Source organism: Salmo trutta, chromosome 21, assembly GCF_901001165.1.
Source record: "Salmo trutta chromosome 21, fSalTru1.1, whole genome shotgun sequence".
Classification (NCBI taxonomy): Eukaryota; Metazoa; Chordata; class Actinopteri; order Salmoniformes; family Salmonidae; genus Salmo; species Salmo trutta.
Genome location: NC_042977.1, coordinates 19532450 through 19545742, shown reverse-complemented (window position 1 = coordinate 19545742; position 13293 = coordinate 19532450). Strand labels below are relative to the sequence as shown.

Here is a 13293-nt window from a genome sequence, read left to right as displayed (position 1 = left end):
AGACAGTCAGACAGAGGGCTTAGGCTTGGCAGACATTCTCCTAATGATCGGACTGTGGTGCCGGCGGGAGAGGAGAGCGAGATACCATCCTCAACCTCTGGACTCTGATTCTGGCCGGGAGGATTCCGCAGGTCAACACTGCGTTTTGTCTCAACCTTTCATACTAGCTGTCCAGAATCCTTCCCATGTTGCATTTCCACTTTGTAATGCCTTTAGGCCATGTCTGAATACCCATACTTGCATTGTAAATAGGCTTTTTGGGTATGCGAATTGAAAATGTCTTATAGTAAGTGAAATTTAGAACATTTAGTATGCTTTAAATGCCAGGATGTCATAGCCATTTTGGCTTTACATCTAGAAATCGCTGCATGCTATTGAGGAAGAGAATTGTCCTTTCCGACCCACGTGTTTGACAACAGCTGATAATCAAGAGAAGGGGACGCAAAATGAACAGATGGCGGGAAGCAACGCAATTGCAAATTAGATTACACATTCTCGGTATGGGTGAGCCTAGTATGTTGATATTTGTTGCTTACTGCATACATTTCCACTAAACAGTACGTTCTAAATGGTATATAGTATGATTAATGCACAGTATGTTGTTTTAGTAAGTAGTAGGCAAGACAGATTTCAAACACAGCCAGAATGTCTTGCTGCTGTGTAGATCTGACTGTACCTGTGTTATGAGGGGGGTCAACATGTGACCGGCATTCTCGCGCGTACACATCCTCCTGTTTCGTCTCTTAGGTCCAGAGGGTCTGGGTTTCAGCATCACTTCGCGCGACGTCCCCATCGGCGGCTCGGCGCCCATCTACGTGAAGAACATCCTGCCCCGAGGCGCTGCCATCCAGGACGGACGCCTCAAAGCTGGAGACAGGCTGCTGGAGGTGAGACCTGACACCAGGGGATACATCAGTAAAACGCTCTCGTTGTCTGGTCGCCCTGTTTCTACATCTCTGTTCCCAATGGTTTATGTTGTGTTAGCCTCTCATACGGTGTTACGTCTGGCTCTTGTTTAGACTCATAATAGTGTCTTGGTGGGATCAGTTCAAGTGAATGGCAGCGTGTTCCTCATTGTGGGATTTAGGGGTCAAAATCGGAATGTGAATCTGTACGTTACTAATTGCCGTACGTGTTCCAGGTGAATGGAGTGGACTTGGTTGGTCGGACCCAGGAGGAAGTGGTCGCTCTGCTGAGGGCCACGCCTATGGGAGGAGCTGTGGGGCTGGTGGTGCTACGACAGGAGGAGACCTTCCTGGTAGGTCTCTCTGCTCCCCTAACACCGCGGTCTCTACATTCCCTCCTCTCTAGGATACTGAGTCCCCGTTTGTCATAATGTCCCCTACTCTCAGGAAAGTGTGTGTGTACATCAATATGCATGTCGTTGGGACCTGTGGTTGTGTGCGTCTTATATCCTGTCACGGTTAATCTCCCAAGTTCCCCAGTAAGTATTGTGTTTTCTTTCCATTCTCCTCCTCACACAACATGCCAGTGCAGCATGCAGATTGATTGTGCTACTCTGGCACGGCGCTACGCTCTATTATCCCGGGGTTCGTCCCAAATGGCATCCTATTCCCTACGTGGTGCACTACTTTTGATCAGAGCCCTGTGGATCCTGGTCAAATGTAGTGCACTATGTAGGGGGAAGGGCACCATTTAGGATGCAGTCCCTGAACCAAGTATTCTCGGTGGGAACCTGTAGCTCTCCGCTCCCTCAGAACAAATTGGATAGATTGATGGATGGGTGAGAAAGCGGGCAGGTTAGGGACAGACTGAGAAATGCACTTGTTGTTGGGTGGAATATCAATCAGATCCAGAACCCACACAATAGGTCCTGGTCAAAAGTAGTGCACTAAAAAGGGAATAGGGTGCCATTTGAAACGTAGCCATGGTGTGTTGTCAGAGTGACTAGAGGGTGACTACTCAGTTTGAGATTATAATGGCTCATGCCATGTAATGTGTTTATATACACTCCGTGTGTTTTAATTTGTTTTAATTGAAAGGTTTTGTCAATACACATGTTTTTTTAATGAAACAACACATCTGGGGTTCTGTTAGTGTGTCTGATGAAAGGAATAGGGAGAGTTAATGCTGGGGTTATTTCTGAGGTCTAAATCATAGTGCTTGTGTTCCAAATGGCACCCTATTACCTCCCAAAGTGCACTACTTTTGACCATGGGCCCTGGTCAAAAGTAGTGCACTATAAAGGGAATAGGGTGCCATTTGGAGCGCAGGCAGTGCCTCTGAGGTTGATCAGTATTTATTACCCAAGTCACTGGCTACTATACGATCTCCCAACCAAACCGCTAGTATGCTTCTTTAACACCCGGGCTGTTGCGCCAGGCTGAGTTATAGAACAGAGTAGCACTTAAATCCCCCCCTGTTGTGATAATAATGGGCCAGAGTTTTCTCCTCTCACCATTAGTGGATCCCAGCCATCAGCACCAGCACCCAACAGCAGGTTCAACCAACCAACCCCCCACCCCCCAACAGTGACAGTTATTACAACTGAAGACACACACACCCTATTGGCTGGCTGTCACTCTGGGCCAATCGTTCTGGCCGGGCTGAGTTAGATGTTGAGCCCAGGGGCGTTCATCCAGGCCTCATCGAGATCAATACTCATCTTTTGATTAGTCCAGAGCCTTTCTTTCACTCAGGAGGATGTGTCCCAAATGGAACACCCTTTTCCCGGTGGGCCCCGGTCAAAAGTAGTGCACTATGTAGGGAGTAGGGTGCCATTTGGGACGCAAGCTAGAGATATCTGTCTGCTATCTCGTCTGACACACATGACGGGGGGGGGGGGGTGTATAAATATTACACAGCAGAGAGAGAACCGCTTCTACCCCCGGGGGAAACACAGGCCTGGTTCTTCTGACTCTAGTAGTGGGGAAGAGAGCAGGAGCAGCTTCTCTGTGTTATTCCCAGCCCCCAGGCGATGATTACTGATATGCTGGTAATATCCACAGAAGGGCTATAGTGGTACATGTGAGTATGTAGTTTGGTAAAGAAATGCACTCTGTTGGAATGTGTGAACACTGGGTAGCCCACTTCTACTGCACAGTCTACAGTAGGTCAGTGGATGATGATTATTAGACATGCTAGTTTGGATTTCTGTCAGTCTACTCCAGGGGTATTCAAATGTGAGCCTGGAGGTCCAGAGAACTGCTGGGTTTCTGTTCTACCTGAACAATGAATTGGACCCACCTGGTGTCCCAGGTGTAAATCAGTCCTGAAGAGGAAGATCAGCAGTGGAACTGGCTTCAAGGTCCACATTTGGATTTGCCTGATGTGCTCCTCCCTCAGTTAGATTTAATGTACGGTGTTGCTGCAAACATGTGTCATTGACCACTGTTGTTTCTTCTGCCACCCTGTTTCCTCTAGAATGCAGAGCCCCAGATGCAGAGCCCCAGAGATTTGGTAAGAGTCACCCAAACCCTATGTTTACCTGTTACCTGTCCCCTACACTGAGTCAGTGGAGGCTGGTGAGGGGAGGATGGCTTTGAGCCTGTTCTCCGCTAATGCCACCGCTGTCCCTGACCCACCCACCCCGGCTGCCTCTGCTTGACACCCTGCCTGGCTCCTGTAGCATGTTGGCCTGCCACACTGCTTGAGTAGAGGGGAACTTACTTGGTCTAAAGAAGGGGGGATCTCCATGCATCAACCTACACTGGTATAGAACATAGCTGTAATCTCAACAGTCCTTTGTAGTGTAAAGGACGGCATACAAAACTCCCAAGACTACGCACTTCACTTCCAGTGCAGGTTGTCCTCTGCTTTGCCTGTTAGTAACGTGGGAGATATTTTCAGGTGGGTAAATGTCAAGCGTCGACCGTTGTCAAAAGTGATTCATGTCTGATGGTGTGCAGTCAAACAAAGTGTACTTTATTGCACAATTCTGCGTGTCCCGTTATGCGCTGGTGTAGGAGTTCAGTGGGGCGCTGTAGAGGAGGGTGTATTTTCACTACTCGAAGAATCTGCTCAGGGACACGCCCAGTGATGCAGTGCCATTAACAACCTGGCCACGCTCATAGATGACTTTCTCTGAATGCAGTCGAATGCTCGTTGTGCTGTTTGACTTTGTCTGGGGACACTCGGAGACCATTTACATGGCTTTCACGTTGCTCTCAACTGATGAGAGAAACCTCATCGGTGACTGATCCGCTGTGTAGTAGGACTGTATTTAAACATAGAATTGGGTCCTTGTTGTTTTCACCACCTCTTTTTATTTTGTTTGACCTTTAGTTAACAAGGCAGAGGGTTTGTTATACTGGGTTGTTACACTATCAAGGGGATTCATTATGAACTATGTCAGACAGCCATCCTCAAGCGTTATTGACCAGCTGATTCGGTGCTTCAGTGACGTGTTCAGTTTGCTCCTCGGTTGGAGAGCGAAGGTAGCGGCCTAGAGTGGGCGTTCCACGTTCCCTGTGCTCCTGGGATACCTGACAGCTGCCTGCATTCATGGTTCTTATAAGCGCGGTCTGTGGCCAAATGGAGAACGGTCTCGGTTATGATCCCAGCTGGCATACCAAACCCATCGTCCCTTCCTCTCCTGATGATCTAACTATGGGTTTACTTCATGGTGGTCCTTCCCTTTCCAGTAAACCATTCATACCAGACCAGGAGGTGTGTCATTTGGAACGGCTCCGGAGTGTTATTGTTGTGCTCAGATGAGACACCATCCAGAGTTGGGCACCTTAGATCCCTGAGTAATCTCTCACTCCTGTGTGATTCTACAAGCCTCGCCAATGAATTCCTTTATAAAGTTGGCCTACACGTTGTAGACCTTAGATCTCAAGGCAGTCTCTCGCTCTCTCTCTCTCACGCTCTCTCTCTCGCGCTCTCTCTTGCGCTCTCTCTCTCTCGCTCTCTCGCGCTCGCTCTTACTCTCTCTCTCTCTCGCGCTCTCTCTCGCGCGCTCGCTCTTACTCTCTCTCGCGCGCTCTCTCTCGCGCGCTCGCTCTTACTCTCTCTCTCGCGCTCTCTCTCGCGCGCTCGCTCTCTCGCTCTTTCTCTCTCTCTCATGTATGATTTTACAATCCTCGCCAATGAATCCCTTTGTTCTCTCCTTCCCGGCATATTCCCTCCATAATGGGCTCCACAATTATACACAGCAGATGTTATCTCTTGTTAGAGGCTTTGTTCCACACAACTCTCAACAACACATGAACTTCACTGTTCTGTTGTGGTGCCAGGCAGACAGCAGCACTGAGGCTCTGATACTAGTACAGAACATGGGCTCTGGTCAAAGGTAGTGCACTATATAGGGAATAGGGTGCCATTTGGGAAGCAGTACAGAACATGGGCTCTGGTCAAAAGTAGTGCACTATATAGGGAATAGGGTGCCATTTGGAAAGCAGTATAGAACATGGGCTCTGGTCAAAAGTAGTGCACTATATAGGGAATAGGGTGCCATTTGGGAAGCAGTCTGTGTTTCCGGGTAGGAGACCGTTTTAGCGCATTAGCCCCCCCATCTCATCTGAATGGCCCTCCTCCAGTATCTGGATGGAGGGAGAAAGGCAGAGTGGGATGGAGGGAGACTGGGGGACAGGGGAACAAAGCTAAGAGCTCCAAACGGCACGCTCTCTCTGTACTGGACCAATTAACCCGAGGCCTCACTTGAAGCCATAGCAGCCTGCAGCCACTCTCCCATCCCCCCTCTCACTAAAACAGGTCGAACACACAGAGACAATAGGCAGCATCACCTTGACCCTCAACATGAATTAGCTCAGCACTTTGGCAACGTTAATAATTAATAAACGTATAATCGCTGTTAATAATTGATTATCTCTCTGTGTGAGGTAGGTGGGGGGGGGGGGGGGGGGCTGCCGTTACCCAGAGGTGCATGCTATTGTTGACACTATGGGTCCTGGTCAAAAGTAATACACTATATAGCTAATAAAGTGCCATTTGAGATGCACCCATGAACAAGGTTAGTTGCCACTCCTGCTGACATGCTTGGGGTTTGTTGCTTGTGTGGCCTTGGTACCATGGAATGACGGGCCTGCGGTGGTCTCTGGTGTGTGTGTGTGTGGAATGTAACCACAGGTCTGACTGTTCCCCTCTCCAGCGTCGCTCGGTGAGGGAGGCCGTGTCGGCCACGGAGCCCCACTGGCTGACTGAGGTAACCACCCACAACAGTGTGTGCGTCCCAAATGGCACCCGTGTCCCTATATAGTGTACTCCTGTAGTGCACCATACAGGGCAAAGTGTGCCATTTGGGACGCACACAGTGCCTCCGCATGACATCATCCCTCTGCTCTGTGGGACTGAATCAATCAGGAGCCATGAAGCAAAGTTAACTCTTTGGACTGTTGTGGAGCAGATAGAATGAGAGTCAGTTGGGCTGTTCATTTGGACTGCCTAAGTAACAGTAAATGTGTCCGTGGGTGGGTATGCCCTGTGGTCTCTACGCTCTGTCACTCTGTGCTGATTTAGGAAGTAACTGCCGTCGCAGGGCATCACTGATCTGATACATGTAGGCTACGTCTCAAATGGCACCCTGTTCCCTATATAGTGCACTTTGAAACATGGCCCATATGGCTTTGGTCAAAAGTAATGCATTATGGCCTCCCGAGTGGTGCAGCGGTCTAAGGTAGTGCTAGAGGCGTCAGGACAGACCCGGGTTCGATCCCAGGCTGTGTCGCAGCCGGCTGCGACCGGAAGACCCTTGAGGCGGCGCACAATTGGCCCGGCGTCGTCCGGGTTAGGGGAGGGCTTGACCGTCCGGGATGTCCTTGTACCATCGCGCTCTAGCGACTCCTTGTGGCGGGCCGGGAGCCTGCACGCTGATTCCGGTCTCCAGTTGTACGGCGTTTCCTCCGACACATGGGTGCGGCTGGCTTCCGGGGTAAGCGAGCGGTGTGTTGGACATTAGGAAATTGGGGAGAAAAAGGGGTAAAAAGTATTTTTTTTAAATAAGCAGTGCATTATATAGGGGGCCATTTGCAATACATATTAGTGTAAATCCCCTGCTAGTAGTATCCGTAGTAGCTGATATCATCGGGAACTTCTTGTTCTGGCGGTGCTATTAGTTACACTGAGTTACTGCAAGTTGCTATTGAAAAGGCATCAGTGCCAGTTACCCTGTAATGTAATGTAAAGCCAAGCCACGTTGATCTATGGTTACACAGACACATTTTCCACTCCCTCGACTCCGATGAATAATTGTTGTGCCTCTTTCTGCCCCCGCTCTCTGCCTCGCGCGTGCGCACAGTATTATTTGTGCCCCCGTGCAGATGCGACTGCATTCATGTCTCTAGTGTGTGAATGTATGAGTCAATCAGAAGGCCCAGTGACTCTAGTGGAGAACAAGCTCTTGCCTTAATTAAAGTGATGTTTCAAGCTGCCACCTGTTCCTGCATATACAGCACGCTGTGACTGGGAGCAGCTGCTAGCTGGGTAATTGCCATCACACAGCCACAGTATAGAGGAGGAAGAGGACATGGATGGATTTGGAGTTTCATTCTAATCTGAAGCCATTCTAATCTCGTGTGTACTGCGCGAGATGTGTGGATGTTTCGGCGGATGAGGCAGGGGCTGTTGCTCTTTGCGATTATTCCTCAGAGATGGGAGTTATTTTTTGGGGAAAAAACACATGACCTCATGTGACGGTGGTTATACAGGGCTGAAAGGTGACGTCCTTTTCTTTGCTCACAGTTCCACTGTGTTTAATGACTCGCTGCCCCGTCCATGAGGAGTGTGACGGTGTATGTGTGTGTGTGTGTGTGCGTGCGAGTCTCTCTTTGTGCACCGCACACACCTCCACATCAGTCTGTCTGGACTCCTCTGTCTATCCCCCAGGTGTTTGATATTCATGGTCTATCAGCATGCGGTCTCAGGCAGATAGTGAGAGAGAGAGAGGAGAGCTGCTTTAAAAAAAGAACCTCAGAAGCGTTCAGTGCTCTCCACATGGGCTCCCTCCAGCAATTACACCCTCCACTGCCTCCTCATCTCTCCTCTCCTCTTTTGCGCTTTTAATTCGTTTCAAGTGACTTTTTGATTCAATCAAATCGACAGGTTTGTTTGGGAAAGTTGAGAGCACGCCTCTAATCGCTTCAGGTGATGCTGTTGGGAGCGATCGGGGGGGCGTGAGTGAGGCCAGGGGTGTGTAGGAGCCAGGGCTGTAGGGGTCGAGATTGGGGACGGGAGTGGAGGTGCCATTTTATTCACTCTGTGGAATACAAAAGCACCTTGCAGCCTGGGTTGCTGAGGAGAGGAGGGGAATATAAGGCAGTTCTGCAGTTGTGTTCCACATGGATTCATCCTCTCCCCCTCTATCGCTCTCACTGTCTCTCTCTTCCTCTGTCTCTTTTTCTCCTCTTTCTCTGTTCTCTCTCTCTATTCCCCCGCCCGCTCGCTCTCCTTCGGTCTCTCCACAAAGTAATTCAATCTCTCTCTCTGCAAACAATGGGAGCTGATGAATGTTTGACACTGAGCTTGATTATGACTGCATTCATTACACACGCACATAATTGCTAGTAGTTTAGTGTGCAGATTTATTCAGAGGACAGCTGTCAATTGACAAGGCAGAGAGAATAGCTTTTTTGTGATTCAATGAGGCTCAGGCACCTGTTGCATTTTCTGATATACTGTATGTGTCTGCTTCTGTGTGTAGATAATGCTCTTAATTGTATACATTCTAGTGTCTTTTGGGGGCCTGCGAGGTGATCACAGAATCAAATCAAAATTGATTTGTCAAATGCTTACTTACGGGCCCTTCCCAAAAATGCATAAAAATGTTTATTGAAAAATAATAGCACAAGGAATAAATATAAAATGAGTATGGATGGTTAGGCTATATACACAGGGTACCAGTACCGAGTTTCCGTGCAGGGGTACAAGGTAATTGAGGTAGATATGTACAGTACATATAGGTAGGGGTAAAGTGACTAGGCATACTTATTGTGATCAGATACTCCATTCTTCTGACAATGTGTTTAGTCACAATGTCAATGTAGGCTCTGCTTTGCTACAGAAGACCATAATACATTCAGAACACTGTAGGATCTCTATGACAGACAGTGTATCCAACCTTTGCCCTGAAGTTCTCTCATCTGTAACTAAACTCATAGATGTGAGTTGGTCAGCCCATAGCTCCTGATGCTGAAGAGCGTCGGAATCAGCATAGCTACGTCCCAAATGACACCCTGTTCCCAACAGTACCAGTCAAAAATGGACAAACCTACTCATTCATTGGTTTTTCTTTATTTTTACTATTTTCTTTGTAGAATAATAGCGAAGACTTCAAAACTATGATTTAACACATATGGAATCATGTAGTAACCCAAAAAGTGTTAAACAAATCAAAATATATTTTGATTCCTCAAAGTAGCCCCCTTTTGCCTTGATGACAGCTTTGCACACTCTTGGCATTCTCTCAACCAGCTTCATGAGGTAGTCACCTGGAATGCATTTCAATTAAAAGGTGTGCCTTGTTAACTTAATTTGTGGAATTTCTTTCCTTAATTCGTTTGAGCCAATCAGTTGTGTTGTGACAAAGTAAAGGGTGGCTACTTTGAAGAATATTAAATATATTTGGATTTGTGTAACACTTTTTGGGTTACTACAGGATGCCATATGTGTTATTTCATAGTGTTGATGTCTACACTATTATTCTACAATGTAGAAAATAGTAAAAAATAAAGAAAAACCCTTGAATGAGTAGGTGTTCCAAAACCATTGACTGGTACTGTGTACAGTATAGTGCATAAATGTTGACCAGGCCCTGGTTAAAAGTAGTACAATATGGAGGGAGTAGGGTGCCATTTGGGACACTAATCTTGTATTTGCCTATCAGTCGATCTCACAGTAGCAGAAGTGACCAGTGACGCCGTCCTTTCTCCCTCCCTCGCTCTCTCTCCATTCTAGAAGGTTGAGGAGGATGACCTGGTGTTGACCCCTGATGGTACCAGGGAGTTCCTGACCTTTGAGATCCCTCTGAGTGACTCGGGGTCGGCAGGGTTAGGGGTCAGCGTCAAGGGCAACCGCTCCAAGGAGAACCACGCTGACCTAGGCATCTTCGTCAAGTCCATAATCAACGGAGGAGCTGCCTGCAAGGTGAGTCTTGCCCCTCTCATTAGGATTCCGATGTTCATGATCATATAAGTAATGATGTATTTTTTGGGGAGTTTATATACTAATCTGCCTATTAGCGTCTTCTGTCTATCAGTTCTGAACTTCATTGCTTTTTCTGCTATTCGTTATTCCACTGACAGTACAGTAACCTTGGTGCCAGTTTGTTTCTTGCACTCTAGCCTACTCTCTAGGGAATTAAGTAGCCTGGGTGTCACTCGTTGTTCGGTGTGACAAGGAGTTGGCAAGATGACGCGAGCAGATCTGGGACCAGGTTAACAGCACAGTGCGATTGCGTTGAACAGCCTGATCGTGGGTGTTGACTGATTCTGATCCAGCGTGTCATATGCTGTGTGAACAGGATAGACGGCTGCGGGTCAACGACCAGCTGATAGCGGTGAACGGGGAGTCATTGATAGGCAAGACCAACCAGGAGGCCATGGAGACGCTAAGGACGTCCATGTCGGTAGAGGGCAACAAACGCGGGACGATTCAGCTGATTGTGGCCAGGAGGGTCACCAAACGCAGTGAGGTAAGCCCAACCATCCCATTGGGACAGCTGTGGAGATTATTGAACCAGTCTGTGAACGGGCTCATAGTAATGAATGGAAACGTGTCCAACATGGTTTCCATGCGTTTGATACCGTTCCTTATATTCCATTCCAACCGTTACTATAAGCCGTCCTCCTCTCACCGGCTTCCACTGAATAACACGCGTGTACGCTGAAATAACCCACAGGGAGTCTGTGTGATGGTGGGCTTTTTGGAGGCAGCGGCTAATAGCTCTGTGGCTCTGCGTCCTCCTTTCCTTAGTTACTGCCAAGGCCAATGGATTGTTTTGTCTTTTCACATGTTTAATTGCCTAATTATTTTTTGTTATTTTTTATGACTGTGTTCTGTTTTGTGTATGCTTTTGTTTTGACATTACTCCTAAATAGACAACCCATCACAAAGATACCTTGACGTTTGAAGTTTTTCCAAAAACACTTGATACAGTTGTTCAGTTATCATTAACATACACCCTCCCACATGTAGTCCCTATGTTGAATTCCAAAGCCAGGGACACGTTCTGGACTGGAGAGCTCTGCTATGGATATGCTTTAAAGAACAGTTAGTCAGGTGGGTCACAGCCGTTAACACAACATGAGCTGTGTCCCAAATGGCACATTATTCCCCATTTAGTGCACTACTTTTGAACAGGGGCTCTGGTCCAAGATAGTGTGCTATGTAGGGAATAGGGTGCCATCTGGGACGCAGACATGCTCTCGTCTTAGCCTCCATGCCCCGGGGTCTAATGGGGGGAATTGGTGACGGCTGGCCAACAAAGTATTTTTCATTTCAATGCCATATTGGCACGCTCTCTCTCTCTCCACATTTCAGTGTCATAATATTGGTACATACTCAAGACTATCCTGGCTTGATCACTTCTCTATCTAGTGTACTGCACTGTCCACTTTCCAACAGTGTGTTGTTTGTAGTGTGAACTGTACTGTATGCCTCCATCCCTGCCTCTGCCTCTTGCTACGGTACATGTCAGACCTGTGATGCCCATGGCGCAGCTGATAATTGAAATCAGAGCAGGGGCTAAGGGCTGAGCGGTGTGTTGCAGTCGGGGCATGCTGTGCTGTGGAGAAGTCAGGGGTGAGAGCAGAGAGCACTGGCCTTGAATGAGGTACGGACACACAGGGGAGACTGGTCAATATCTGCATCACAGATACAGCTGAAAGGATGGCTTGGACTAGAGTATTATGGTTATAGGTATCTATCTAGAAGAGGAATTATACTTCATTGATCCATTTCCCTTGCGGTCCACAAAGTATGTGATGTACAGTGTCTTCAGAATGTTTTCGTACCCCTTGACTTATTCCACATTTTGTTGTTACAGCCTGTATTCAAATGGGATTAAATCTGGGGGGGGGGGGTTATCACCCATCTACACACAATACCCATAATGACTGTCCAAACAGCAAGTTACAAGTGATCAAATCGAATGAGTGTGTGTTCAGACAGCAGTCATTAGCTGGCATGGCTATGTTAGTTGTCATAGTAACAACAGGTGTGTGCGTAGTGGTGTAGGCTGATTGGTGTTGGTTAGGGGTGTCAAACTCATTCCACGGAGGGCCTGGTTTCTGCTGGTTTTAGTTTTTCCTTTCGACGAAGACCTAGATAACCAGGTGAGAGGAGTGCCTCACTCATTGGTGACCTTAATTCGTCAATGGACAGAGTTTGACACTTGGTGCTCGTGGTTCCTATCAATCAGAAGTTAAGTAGCAGGTGAAGGTGACAGCATGCCGGCCATGGACATTCCCCAGTTGCTCTGAATGTTCAAAATCATAGTGTAAGAACACTTTTTTTAAAGCCTCAAAGGATAAGATGATCCAACTTTCAAAACACGTCCTTTTTGGCTAACCTCAGCAGTCACATTTCCTAGGGTTTCCCAAACTCGGTCCTGTACGCCTGGAGGGTACAGCATTTTCCATTATTATAATGTATTCAATCTCTCGTCAAGTTGGTTGTTGAGAGATAGATAGACATTTTCAAGTCTTGCCATAGCATTTCAAGCTGAGTTTAAGTCAAACTGTAACTAGACCACTTAGTAATATTCACTGTCTTGGTAAGCAACTCCAGTGTATATTTGGCATGGTGTTTTAGGTTACCTAGGTGTTTGGCTAGACTGTAAACTCTCCTTCCAGACTCACGTTAAGCATCTCCAATCCAAAATTAAATCTAGAATTGGCTTCCTATTTCGCAACAAAGCATCCTTCACTCATGCTGCCAAACATACCCTCGGAAAACTGACGATCCTACCGATCCTCGACTTCGGCGATGTCATTTACAAAATAGCCTCCAGCACTCTACTCAACAAATTGGATGCAGTCTATCACAGTGCCATCCGTTTTGTCACCAAAACCCCATATTCCCGCGACCTGTACGCTCTCGTTGGCTGCCCCTCGCTTCATTACTCATCGCCAAACCCACTGGCTCCAGGTCATCTACAAGTCTTTGCTAGGTAAAGCCCCGCCTTATCTCAGCTCACTGGTCATCATAGCAGCACCCACCCGTAGCACTCGTTCCAGCAGGTATATCTCACTGGTCACCCCCAATGTCAATTCCTCATTTGTTTATTTATTCCATGTGTAACTCTGTGTTCTTACATGTGTCGAACTGCTTTGCTTTATCTTGGCCAGGTCGCAGTTGTAAATGAGAACTTGTTCT

At 47.5% G+C, this 13293-nt stretch overlaps 1 protein-coding gene across 6 annotated transcripts in view; it reads left to right on the top strand.

Annotated features, from left to right (window-relative positions):
- Positions 1 to 13293, top strand: part of LOC115156868 (partitioning defective 3 homolog) — a 246517-nt gene that overhangs the window by 133114 nt on the left and 100110 nt on the right. For 4 of the 6 annotated variants that reach the window (XM_029704658.1, XM_029704656.1, XM_029704655.1 and 1 more), the window contains 6 exons: positions 748 to 887; positions 1142 to 1258; positions 3385 to 3420; positions 6074 to 6127; positions 9874 to 10062; positions 10439 to 10609. In XM_029704658.1, the coding sequence (XP_029560518.1) occupies positions 748 to 887; positions 1142 to 1258; positions 3385 to 3420; positions 6074 to 6127; positions 9874 to 10062; positions 10439 to 10609 (707 nt within the window). The remainder of the gene's footprint in view (positions 1 to 747; positions 888 to 1141; positions 1259 to 3384; positions 3421 to 6073; positions 6128 to 9873; positions 10063 to 10438; positions 10610 to 13293) is intronic. The other 2 variants (XM_029704660.1, XM_029704657.1) reach the window with 1 other exon arrangement.